The 13,668-nt window shown below is 33.0% G+C and overlaps 1 protein-coding gene across 1 annotated transcript in view; it reads left to right on the top strand.

Moving 5' to 3' along the window:
• NUP58 (nucleoporin 58kDa) overlaps positions 1-13,288 on the top strand; it is a 52,969-nt gene extending 39,681 nt beyond the window's left edge. The window contains 6 exon segments of the mRNA XM_006753688.2: positions 9-88; positions 511-593; positions 2,690-2,891; positions 8,068-8,166; positions 9,694-9,789; positions 11,005-13,288. Of these exon segments, the coding sequence (XP_006753751.1) occupies positions 9-88; positions 511-593; positions 2,690-2,891; positions 8,068-8,166; positions 9,694-9,789; positions 11,005-11,174 (730 nt within the window). The 3' untranslated portion in view covers positions 11,175-13,288.
• Positions 13,289-13,668: the final 380 nt, after the last annotated feature.

Genomic DNA, 13,668 nt, shown 5'->3' on the forward strand with positions numbered 1-13,668 from the left:
AGGTACAGCTAGCAATACAGACAGCAGATTGAAGAACTAGAAAACCATCTTGCCACTCAAGCAAATAATTCACACATAGCTCCTCAAGGTAACATGCTTTCCGTGGTAATTTTTTTTTTATAGCACTCTTTTTTGTTTTGTTGTTTGTGGGAGAGAGGTTAAGCTGTTGTTAAACAGTAGGTACTCTAGCCACTGGTAATTGTCTTAAGCTGCCATACAAAAATTTTCTTAAAAGTCCTTGATTAGATCTTTATTACCTATAAATACAAAATGCATTATTATGAATTATCAATGCTAACAAAGGCAAAAGTCTTAGGAACTCCTCCCTTCCCCCAGGTTCCTGATATAGACATCCTTCTCTTAGTCTTCTCACTCTATTTTCTTTTATCCATGGAAATACTGATGTAGTTTTTTGCTTTTATACATTAACCATACCAAGAATTGGACTCAATAATAGAAAACTAATATTGGTTGTATATATTTGTGTTATAATATAATTTTCTCTTATAGATTTGTCAATGGCTATGCAGAAAATTTATCAGACATTTGTAGCTTTAGCTGCACAACTTCAGTCTATTCATGAAAATGTAAAGGTAAGTTTTTTTTGCCAGTTTATTTTTTCTGGATATCTAGACCAAGTGGATTATTTATTCATTTGTGGGACAAAAGAATGTTTTGTTTTTAATATGTTTTTATTGATTTCAGAGAGAGGGAGGGAGAGAGATAGAAACATCAGTGGTGAGATAGAATCATTGATCTGCTGCCTCCTGTACGCCTCACACCCCAGGCATAGAACAATTTAACCTCCTGGTTCATGGATCAGTGCTCAGTCACTGAGCCACACTGGCCGGGCTGAAAACTCTCCTTTTATGACTGTAACATAAGACAGATTCACACAAAGCAGCCCCAGATCATGTTGAATAAACTTTACATGAAATTTTGACCTACTCTTTTTTTTTTAAATACATATTCTCAAAAAACAAAGGATTTTTCATGATCGGATTTGCTGTTTGCTATTTATTTTCAGCTGCATTAGTTTTCTGGACTTCTTCACTTAGAGAAATGTAACAAGAGGTTTTTTTGTTTGTTTGTTTTTTTAAATAATATTTTCATGAGACCATTTGTTGAAACAGCCTTAAATTACCTGATCCAGTGAGGCTCAGTGACATTTAACAAAATGAGGCATTAATTATGAATTATATAAATCATGGACTGATGTCAGGTTTTTTTTTGTGTGTGTGTGTGTGTTTTTAAACCAGTTCTTTTCAAGTCTCGAAGGCAGGTCATTTTTTCTGAGTATTTGAAGTAGAACTAAAATTTATGGGCTATTGATACTAAACAGTGTGTGGATATGTGCAGCTAATTACACAGAAGAAGGGATGATGGACTTGAGGGAGATCAGTTTTAAAAGATCTGCTTTTCCTCATATTACATTCCCTACTTCTGACTGTATTTTCCCCAATATTCAGTTCTTGGCAGCCCCACCATTATAGAGGCAGGAAAGTCTGAAATTGGAACATTAACTAGTGACATTCACACAAAAGGAGATGATAGCTCTTAAATACTATAAATAAAAGGATTTGGCTGAAACCGGTTTGGCTCAGGGGATAGAGCGTCAGCCTGCAGACTGAAAGGTCCCAGGTTTGATTCCGGTCAAGGGCATATACCTTGGTTGCGGGCACATCCCCAGTAGGAGATGTGCAGGAGGCAGCTGATTGGTGTTTCTCTCTCATCGTTGTTTCTGACTATCTCTCTCCCTTTCTCTCTGTAAACAATCAATAAAGTATATTTTTAAAAAAATAATAAAAAAATAAAAGGATTTGTAAGTGTTCTATCTGATATAATAAAAAAGCCTAAAATTTATTAATGTCTGCTTAGAACAGGTAGGAAATATAAAAATTCTACGTTTCTTCAAAAAGTGGTTTAAAACTGATCTAAATTAGGGTAAACCTTCAATGAAACTATTTAATAAGTCTGATGTGAAAAATAATCATTTCTATTCATGGTCTTGAATCAAGGCAGATGCTGCCTTGGGTAAACCAGCCAGTTTATGAACTTGGTAATTTTTCTTTCTTACTCTGAAATTACAAACTCACTCCCCTCCCTCAAGCTGCCCCCTCCCTCCCCCCCGCCATTTGGTTACACAAGCTCAACATGAGTCATTTTCATTGCAAAATGTCAAATATTGATAAAGGTCCTCTTTTTACCATCCTAGCTCTCTCTGCTAAGGGACATTATTTTAACGTGTCACCCAGGCCTTTTAGAAGATGTATTTAACATATATATATTTAGTGCTTTTTATTTTCAAGTTTTTTGAATCTAACATTTATCAAAAGATTGGGCATTGGAGAGAAAATTTCATGAAAAAATTGGAATATTTAGAATAAAATTTTTAATATCTTAAAGCTTAGCTAACTCATTTTGAAGAGGGCTTCATGAAGCCAGAATACTTAAGGCAGTTTATTGTAAAGATATGAAAAAAATGGGGAAGAAAATATTCAAAGGCGTGTTAGAACTCTCGAATTTTCACTTCCCATGCCATGCATTGCATTACTAGTTTATTTAGGTGGAATTCATAATATTGACTCTGTCTTTGATCTGTCTTTGCTAACTTATTTCATATATTCATTCACATATTACCAAAGTCAACACAAAACTTGATTAACCTTTTCTTTATTCATTCCTGTAGGTGCTCAAGGAACAGTACCTTGGCTACAGAAAGATGTTCTTGGGGGATGCTGTAGATGTGTTTGAAGCCAGGCGAGCAGAAGTCAAGAAGTGGCAGAATGCCCCCCGAGTTACTACTGGACCCACCCCTTTCAGCACCATTCCAAATGCAGCAGCTGTAGCCATGGCTGCAACACTTACACAGCAGCAACAGCCTGCTACAGGTCTGAATGCATTCAAGTTATAGCTTCTTACTGTTAAAATGCAAAACATTTATGTGCATTTTTATAAGTCTTCCTTGTGTTAGCACTGAAGAAATTTCTATGAATACAATACAGTCTAAAAATTGTGATGGACACACTTATAATCATACCTGATTAAAAAAAACGCAGGGTAGTCTTAGCAATAATTATATAGCAATGAGATACTGAATATTGTGAATTTACTTAATGTTATTTGCTGTATTGCTATAAATACCCTTTAGAACATGGTGTTTCACTACTGAATTACATTTAGAAGTAATAGATCCTAAAATCGTGATTGTATCATTTGTTGTTTTAAAGTCAGATAATCCAGCCATACATTGCAGTTTTCATGTATGATACTGATAGATGGTGCATTCTTATTTCTTCATACATAGTGATTACAGAATACTGACATTCAGGAGGAAGTGTGTTTTTATTGACTCAAGGTGTGTTGAAGGTCAATAGTTTTGTTTGTATGTATAATGATAAGAAAGAGTACAGGCCCTCTAAATCACATTTGGAAGAAAGTATATGCTAGACTTGTTTGTACCTTTTCGAAATGAACAAAGAAAAAGCAAGAGCAGGAAAAAGATGTTTCAAGATGCTCTGTATTGCACATTAAGAAACGTGAATAGAAAGTTGAGCAGATATAAGTCATTGGTGAGATACTGGAATGTAGATTATTTTAGTCCTTGGTATAATTCCACTTGTCACGAGAGAATCGTATTTGTGGTCAGCTCTGCAGTGTTCAGTTTGGTCCTGTGTCTTTCAGAGATTGCTACTTGTCTTTTCTCCTGCAGTTCCTTTTTTGGTAGGCTTGAAGTTCAATATAGAAAAATACAGTCTTAATGGATATTGACTTTTTTTTTTTACTCATTCATACATTTTTTAGTAATGCCTACTATTCTGTAGCATGTATCCTTCTGAGAGTTCCATGTAGTCCAGGAATAAATTATAGTACAAAATTAGTAAAAAAAAAAATGTAGATTGCATTCATGCTGCCTCTATAGGGAAGCATTCTCTGTTTCTCATTATTGGCAGTTTAAAAAATTGTTCTTCACATTTGGAGATGACAGAATTGACTTCCCATCAGTAAACAGCTGCTGATGGATTTACGCCAAGTCCTCTGCATTCCATGGCTGGACCCATGTGAATAGTGGCTCACAGGAGCACTGTATAGTAGTTCTCTAGCTGGCTGGAAGGTAGGGTTGTATTCTCAAGTTATGGAGGAAAAAGTCATTTTGGAATTGAATCCCTATTCCATAATTATGATCCTAAGTTCTCATGATTCTTTAACCAATTAATCAGACCAACCATAGTCCCAATTTACTTTTTAGAACCAAATATCAGTCCTAAAATAGATCAGATAAGCATAGGTTTGGGTAAGTGTTCCTTGCGCATAAAGGATTTCCATTCTAAGTTAGAGAGGTTTGTAGGTTTTCACTCATACATTTTGGGCTTATGGATATATGAAGATATATGTTCATTTCTCTAAATATGAGTGCCTATTATGTGCTAGGTTCTGGCAGTATTATAGGTATGGTCTTTGCTTTCTGTGGTGATGGCGAATATAACTTAATTTAGAGTAATCATGTTGAGGAGCCTTGTCAGACTTTGGGGGAACTGTTTTCTCTGTTCCCTGCAGTTTTGAAACCCACATAAGATTTTTTAATCAGGTGGTAGGGATTGAAATTTATCAACCTAAAAAGTCTTGCAGTGTTTTCATTTTGAGCTGTATGAATTTTTAGAACTGAGAAGCTGAACAATCATAATAGTTTTTCATTTTGTCTTCTCTTTTCCCCCTTGGGTTTCAAAGGCTCCATAGTCCATTCTTTTATGCTTTCTCCCCATTTAGATGTTAGTTATTTTGGTCATGCCACCACTGTAGCAAGATTTATGTAGTCTGTTAGATTTGTGTTTATTTTACACCCTGTTTAGAAACAACTCTATTAATTACATTATGCAAACGACTTATTCCTTATGTCCTATGACTTCGGTGAAATCTTTTTAAATACCAGTAACAGATTTTAAAAATGATCTAGATGAAGCTAGGTAAAGCTTGTGTGCTATTTTTATATATCACTGTTGATCTGTACAAGATTTGAGTTGTTAGAGGCAGTTTGCTTTTATTTGCATATGGAATCTTGACTCCATTAATGTAAAAAAGCAGATAGCTTCTTGGGCTACTACCTTCTGAAGGTGGTGTGTGGTCTTTCTTGGATGTGGAGGTATGCACTTAAGTGACTTCTTGATCATTCTTCGATGTTTTTTAATGAAGATGTAATAGGACAGACTTGTGTGATTTATGCTTATTGCTTCTGAAGTCTGAAGAGAATTGTTGAAAAACCAGCAGGCTATTTATGTATGAAATAAGCATGAATACATGGGTAAATTACATGTTGGTAGAGCTTGAGTACACTTTTCCACCCCCCCAGTATTTCTGAAGCCTCTTTAAAAGCTTAAAATTTACATTAGGTTTTTTTCAGTATAATTTTAACGTAGGGTAGATTGTTTCAAGCTAATGTGCTGGGGTTAAGTTTTGCTGTTGTGTTTTGACACTTTTAAAAGTTCTTGATGTTTACATAAATAAGACTTTTCTCATGTGACTTAGCTGCTGTTTTCAAAGGAGTGCTGAGATGTTTTGGTAGGAATTCCTACTTTCCAGCTTTTAGTGTAGGTTTGGACATTTAAGATGTAGTGTTAAATAGGAAACTAAGTATTTTGTTTTAGTTTCCTGTGATTTTATGATTTTTGTTGTATTTAATAACCAAAGGAACATTCCCCATTAAATCAGTAAGGGAAGTTTTTCAAATTGGGGAAAAGGCATTTTTTGTTTTTTTAAGAAATACTATTATTTTAAGATATGACTTATTTTAGAATATGACCAAACTAATTACATTAGCTATTTTTGAGTGGTCAGTGAAAATTATAAAAAATTTTAGCACTTTAGTTCTTTTCCTGTGAATGCAATTTTACTTTTTAAAGGGTAGAACTTATTCTGGAAAATATGAATTAACAGTATTAAACTTGATTTTGTTGTGTGTGAGTATATTATACCGTAACTTTTGTAAAATGTTACTCTACATGAAGATTTCACTTTGGGCGATCATTGGAATATATTACTACTAACTTGGTTTTGTTTATGGCACTAAAGAGCCTCTCATTGAATGAGTATTCAGATTTCGAAACAGACTTCTTGAATTGTTTACGTAACTTTTGCCTGAAGGATTTAGATTCTGCTTTCTAATAGTGAAACTAATTTATATGCTGGCCAGAGTATAATATATATGCTAATACTTTGGCATGGGAGATATTTATTATGAGTCTTTAACTATTAAAAATGTTATACATTTGCCTACTAGTTTTATAAATAATGTTGCCTTCAGAATTTGTGTGAAGGTACAGAACTCAAAATATCATGTACCTGTTGTGCAATGGAAAGTCTTGTCATCATTAGAGTTCTTCATTACCTACATCCTGAATATCGATGATTAGAGTTGCTCTTAAAAATAGACCCTGTCTCAATAAAAAGCATGCTATTTGAGTAACTCTTATGACTTGTAGGGCTGAGGGCTGTGGTGTGCATTATTCTCTAGGGTCTTCCACCAGCAGTGCCTCCTATTAATATGTGACACTTAAGTCTCTCAGTGTTAAAGAAACTGGACATGTGTTTTCTACATAGTATTTTTGTTAGAAATAAGAAATTAATATGCTTAGTTTCTTTTTCCTGTAGTAACATTTTACAAAAGAGCTGCTTGTCAAGTATTTTAGTCTCAAATTGATCTCAAACTGGGTGTGAAAATTTTAATCTTTTTTTAATTTATTTTTTAATAGTAATATGAGAACTCGCTGCTGTTAGTTCTTATTCTTTGTTTTCTGGGTGGAAGCTATTTGAAAAGTCCAGTTTTTGTCCCAGTGTAGCAAAATGTAGTTCTTCAGGGTTTTTTTTAAATGCTTTATAATTTACACTACCTTTTGAATATACAAACCTCATTCATTGAACAACTTGAAGGCTTTGAATTCTTTGAAAATTTTAAATTTCAATCTGTATATTACTTTGGCAGATCCCTCAACTTTGAGATGCACTGATCACTGTGCTTGAAAAAGACAAGACTGAAGATTGTACTATGAAATTTATTGAATAGTTTTCATAAATTATTTATCAAATGAGAGATTTTTAGATTTTTGTAGTCTGCTTAGTTTTAAAAGTATATAGTTAAAATGAGAGGCAAGTTTGATGCTATTCTTGCCAAACAAACTCAGCTAAAATCTTTCAAGTAACAAATGGGAAAAGGATGACTGATCGTTCTACATCTGAGTACATTTTCCAAAATGTTGGAAAGAAATTTCTGAATTGAAATCTTGAATGTATTGAATCTGTCAAGGTACACAGCAGTGCCTTTGTAAATGTTCATTATCTATCTTATTTAATCAGGTGATAAGTGGTGTAATGTAGCACAGAGCTTAACAGTAGGACTTAATTATCACTTTTTGTGAACAATTTGGAATTGTCATGTTACTGTGTAATTGATTTGCTTTAAAATGAACAATAAATTTAATAAAATAAAACATTGTCTTGTTTTTTATCTACTTATTGTATATATATGATTTATATTTCATAAAAAAAATCATGCCTAGTTTTTTGGGTACTTACTCTTATGAAGTAACATGATAGTTTTGCCATGTTAGCCTCAGTCTCTTTTGATCAATTGAGACTTGACTCTAATGGTAAGGAGCTTGTTTGCAAAAGAAAAAAAGTAAAAATCCTTTACTGATTATACCAACTAATTTTATCAGAAAGCAAGTGGGGAGAGCTAAAATAATTCTAAAAGTAAAACTATGAAAGAACTATAATTTACAATACATTAAAGATTTCAAGTTATTTAGCAGGTTAAACTAACATTCATCTTTCAATGCAGTAAACCTCTTGTCTAGTGTGAACAAGTTAATTAAAAAATTTGGGGGGTAAGTAAATCAGTTGAGACATAAATTAGGCTGGGGAGACATCCTGAAAATTAAGTTTTAGCAAATAGAATTTGTTTAAAGTTATTACTGTTCATTTTAAAAACAATTTCTTAAACTTTAATCTTGAAAGAGTAAGGCAAATTTGTTTTATCCCCCCTCCCGTTTTTTATTTTTTATTTTTTTATACCAGGGCCACAGCCATCTCTGGGAGTTAGTTTTGGAACGCCATTCGGCTCAGGTATTGGCACTGGCTTGCAATCAAGTGGCTTAGGTTCTTCAAACCTTGGAGGTACACTTTCACTTTTCTAATAATTGCCTTACACTATTATACATTTGAATTGATACCAGCCTGTGAAAAATTTCTAAGAGGAGCTACTGTCTTGGAAGTTAAGTTTCCATCTGCCAAAAACAATTCTCCAAACATAATCTGTGCTGTATAGTATTAGACTTAGAACCTAAGAAATCATTTTATCTGTGAATAGTGAATATTAAAAAGTATTAAAATTAAATGGCAGGGATGTTCATATATTCAAAGCAATATGCTAAAATGTGAACTTGAAAATTATTTAGTTTCAATAAATTTAACTTAAAATTAGTAGTCTTAACATCAGTTTGGAGCTCAAACTACTGGATATACAGTCACCTAATCATTATCTTCTTTTTCTGAAAATGGACATTTTAAATGGGGAAATAATTTTATTGTAATTTGAACAGCTCAACTTTTGGTATATTTGCCTGTGTACATATTTGTATACATAGCAATTGTATTTATTTTAATAGTTTCATAAGTTAATTCTAATTAGTAAGGTAAGTCTGTAAAAACATGCTAAATACAAATGCATTCATAATTACCTGATCTGGATGATTAAAAGTTGATTGTGTTTTATGGAGCACATTGCCATATAATGAATAAGGTTCCATTATTTCCACTAAACTATACATCTCATAAGAGGGGAAGTTTATAAGCTATTATGGCTTTATATAGTAGACCATATTAGGAATTACTAGAATTATAACAGCATAATTCTTACTATTTATAATCCAATTTGCCATCAGTTAGAGGCAGTAAGACTATCAAACTCAATATTTTAGATAAGCTGTTGTAAAGTAACCTAAAAAGAATTTGAATTTTATTTTTAAGCACTTGGCTTTTAGGAGAGTAAAAACGAGTCTTCTAGCAAAATCTCTTGGAATTTATATAATGAAAAATATTTTTATTTAAATTGTGAGTGTCCTATTACTAGGACAAAACATGATGCTTCCACTCCCTTTTTCTCATTGTTACATTGGTTGATGCTATGGCAACAGCCTCCTATTGATTATTATGTAGTTATGCAGTTTTTCAATGGCAGAGGTTCTTAAGTGAAAATGTTTGGGTAAAAAAGCAGGGTAAAATCACCATTGCAGTACTCTGTGTTTAAATTACTGTGGATGTCATGCTTATTATAAATTTAGCCTTTTTGTTTCCTTCAAAATGAAATATCCCCAAGTAGATCTGTTTATTTCTGTTTGACTGAAATCATGCTTGAATGATTACTAAAATTTCTAGTTCATTTGGAAGGATCTTGTTTTTTTAAAATTACAAATGGGTCATAAATTTAGTCTAAATACATATAAATGTTTTATTTCAGGGTTAATCTGGTTCTTTCCTAAGAAGTTTTATGCAAAGGGGTAAATAGCAGATATCCTTCATAAGGCCATGTGTTCCAGCACTGTATTTATTAGACCGTTTGATAATTTGGGGTTTTACTTGTTAGTATCCTGTAAACCTGTGTTTTACATGCCGTTGTATATTTCTCTATTGCCCTTCTACTAGGATTTGGAACTAGCTCTGGTTTTGGATGCAGCACCACAGGGGCCTCCACATTTGGATTTGGAACAACAAATAAACCCTCAGGAAGTCTTAGTGCAGGTTTGTGTGTTTCAGCCTGAATTTCAGACAAATTTAATGGTGCAAAGTATTTAATTTAAAAGCATAAGTATTGTTATTTCCAATATCCAAAAAAGATCCCTAGCTTAGTTTCTTTTCTCTGGATGAAGTATGCAAGCCTAACCATATAGCTTTATCTCATAAGCTAAATCTCAGGTTTATAAAATATTTCTAATAACACTTAACTAGTTTGATAAAATAAATAATTATATCTTTTCTTAACTAAGTAAGAGATTCTTTGAACCCAAAGACTAGCTTCATGGTTAAACAGTTTTCTTCATTATTATAAAAATGAACCCATTTGGGTTTAAGTTTTAACTCAATTTTTATCATTCATTCAGGAGAATGATTTTTCTTCCAAAGAGATCTTCTTTAGTTATTACATTCCATCTTACAATTGGGTTCTTTGTTCGTTATTTGAAGTAGATATAATCTTCTAACTCTTCTGGTAGAAAACTCCAAACACGGTCTACTTTGCATTTTCTCTGTATTTGTAAATAATGACTTATTTAGATGTGCAGCGTTCAGGGATAAAAAATAGGTCTAAATTATTAATGTAATGCCAGTTAAATTGTGTTGAAATTGAGGAAATTTGAAGGAAATTCTGTTTAATATTAAATACCGTCTAAAATCAACAGTTTCAACAGGGGAAGATAGTAGAATTCAGTGGTATCAGAATTATAAGTATGTTAACTAGACAGTAATAGTACTTGCTCTTAATTACACAGGGCTCTTATAAAATTAAAACAATAGGTATTACTCTTTGGTGTATTACTTGTCCTAAAAATTGTGTGTTGTTTTCTTAAAGGACTTAAAATTGCAAGGGTGGGTCCAGAGGTTGTGAAAGTATCTTTAACATGTTGATAAAATGTTTCTGGAGGAACTGAGAAGGAAGGCACCTTGGCATATTGAATTCCCAGGAAAGTGGCAGCTTGAAGTCTGCAGATTTTAGTTATTTGCGCTAACACTTCTCTTTTGACCTGGATGGTTAAACTTCTGTCCCTAATGGTGCCACTTAACTGTTTGCTAAGTTGTTTTCTTATAAAATTTTATGTTAGAAATTTAGGGCCATACGATAGGTACTATTTCTATAGATTATATATTCTTGTAGCTAGAACTTTGCCTCTCATCCTCACTTTTTGTATTTGTTTTTGTGACTTAACTTCTGACATGAATATTCTTTTCCCTAAACATAAGGCTTTGGCAGCTCAAGTACATCTGGGTTTAACTTCAGCAATCCTGGCATCACGGCATCAGCTGGTTTGACATTTGGGGTGTCCAATCCTGCCTCTGCAGGTTTTGGAACAGGAGGACAACTCCTTCAGTTGAAGAAACCTCCAGCTGGAAACAAAAGAGGAAAAAGATAAACATATGGGTAGATGCGTTTAGAGAATCCATTGCACCGTCATTTATTCTGAGTCTATTTTTCTAAAATTGATGCAGTAATTTAATTGCATCCCAAGATATTTCTAAAGTTTTGATATTTTTCCCTACTCTGGAATTTTAACTTTGTTCTGATTTGCCCTGTTAAACTTCTTTTTTCTTGTGAATTTGAAACCTAGTTGTATATTTTTCTTTATTTTGATTCTCAGTATACAAAATGTTCTGATTACATCTCTGGTAAAACCTATTTAACCTAGTGTTAATAGCAATGTTTTTGTTGATTCAGTTTACATTATGTGAATATATGCACATGTGTTTCTTATATACGTGGTATGAACTCTAGGACCGAATCAGTTGGTTTCTTGATAAAGGTCTTTTGAACTACACTGCAGGGCATCTTGTGAATATGTATATAAATCTATACAGAATACACACAATTGTGTGTGTGCATATAAAATATATATTTACAGACCTACAACTTTTGCCTCAGACTGTTCCCCTTTTCTAAGGGTATTCCATTTTTCACCTTTGCAGCTTCAAATTCTCAGTGCTTGTAGAATGATGAGCTAGAGGTATCAGGTCATTGCAGTTATTTGCTTAAAGACTTAATGAAATGGTTACTGTTGTAAATATTTGACCTACTCAACTTCATTGCCCCTAGTCTTTTACATACTCATTTCCCACCTTAACCTTTAACAGCTACTCTAGATGAGGAATGCTGTAAAATTTGTTGAACATATTTTAACAGATTTTATTATCCTATATCTTCTCATATTGCTATATGAGATGTTTTTCCATATCTGAAATGAACCTTTAAGAGCATATTTGCACTCCAGACTGGTGTTCTGGGAGCAAAGAGCTATTAAGCCAAATTGATTCTATGCAGGTGAAGGATGCACTATGATTTTAGTGGCAACTTTTCTAGCTATTCCAATACAGAGTTCTTTCCTATAGGGCTATTGACATTGACACCAAATGGAGTGGCTCATCAGCCTCTTAATGTCTTAAGTAAGTGCTTAATTTGGAATAGAGAAACAATATATTTTAAGAAAAAAAAAGTATTCTTTGTAGCAACTATAAACTATCCCTGTTTTAACAGCTCCAGGTAATAACACATAGGCGTGTCAGATTGCATCTGTGTAATATTTGTCTATATTAGTACTAGTGACATAGAGTGGGTGAAATGAGAGCCCTTGGAAAGAGAATGGCCTTAGCCATGATTTCAGACAGAAACCATTAGGTAGACCTATGTAGCTGTCAATTACAGTTTTCAGATGGGATGTAAACATGGAATTTCATTGAAAATAATTTAATTTTTTATATAGAAGGTTTTGTACATACTGTGCATCAAGCAAATATTTTCAGAAGCATTTCACCGAGGTACCTTTTTTCTAAAATAGATATTGCATAAATGTGTGTGTATACACACAAGCATGCACACACAAACACACACACTTTTAGTATAATGTTGGGTTTGATTATAAAAGTTTTGTCAAGTCTGTTTTATTTATCCACATATAGCAACGATTGGCTTTTTGGAATTTAAATTTTTTGTACCTTGATGCATTAAAATAAGGAAAATGCTTTGTTTCTAAGCTCTAGTAAATGCTTTGTTTTTATTTTTGCACACTTCTCTAATACTGCAGTCCCTAAAACCAGGTTTTGGGGGCAGTTAGGAAAATGTGATTTTGTGTTTTCAATTACTGTCAGAATTAAATATGCAATTAGAACAAACTTTTTTTTAAAGGATATTGCGTTTTACTGCAAAAATCTGACTATTTACATTTCTTGTTTTTTTTCTTTATATATTTTACATTTCAATGTGCTGAACCACTGGAAATTTGTAACAGAGCAGTTTATGATAGGAGTTTAAACATGTCATTGTCTCCATTGTCTTCACTTTGTCCAGAGCCTGTCATTGAGTAAACAATAAAATTTATTGTGTCAGTTGCTTTGAATCTTTGCAGGTGTTAGTAGTTCTTAATATGTAATTTTCTCATTGTTGCCCTTTTATTCTCTTTGGTCGTTTTTTAGCGTTTTCACAGAATTGTAATCTTGCCTTAAAAATGTACTAATAAAGACTGAATACAGAAAGTAAGTTTGAGTAAAAAGTAAAAGTCCCCTTCAACCTTAAGGCCCTGATTCCACTTTCTTCCCCAGAGTATTCACTCCTTAATGGTTTGGCATATATTCTTTTAGACTCTTTCAGAACATGTATACAAATGTTATTGTTCTATTTCTCTTCTTTCCTCTCTCATTTTCTCATTCTCTTAGATTCTTTTTCTTTTTTAACAAGTGGGTTAAAAATCTGTGTATTCTGTGACTCACTTTTCCCCCCTTTGAATGCTATCTCATAAACTTTTGTTCCTGCCCTTGCAGATTTATTTTTTATGTACTATTCTGTAGCATGGATGTACAATGATTTATTCCAACTAATACCTGTTGGTAGGCAGCTTCTTTCCAGTATCCTATATAATA

This window comes from Myotis davidii, unplaced genomic scaffold, assembly GCF_000327345.1.
Source record: "Myotis davidii unplaced genomic scaffold, ASM32734v1 scaffold1031, whole genome shotgun sequence".
NCBI lineage: Eukaryota > Metazoa > Chordata > Mammalia > Chiroptera > Vespertilionidae > Myotis > Myotis davidii.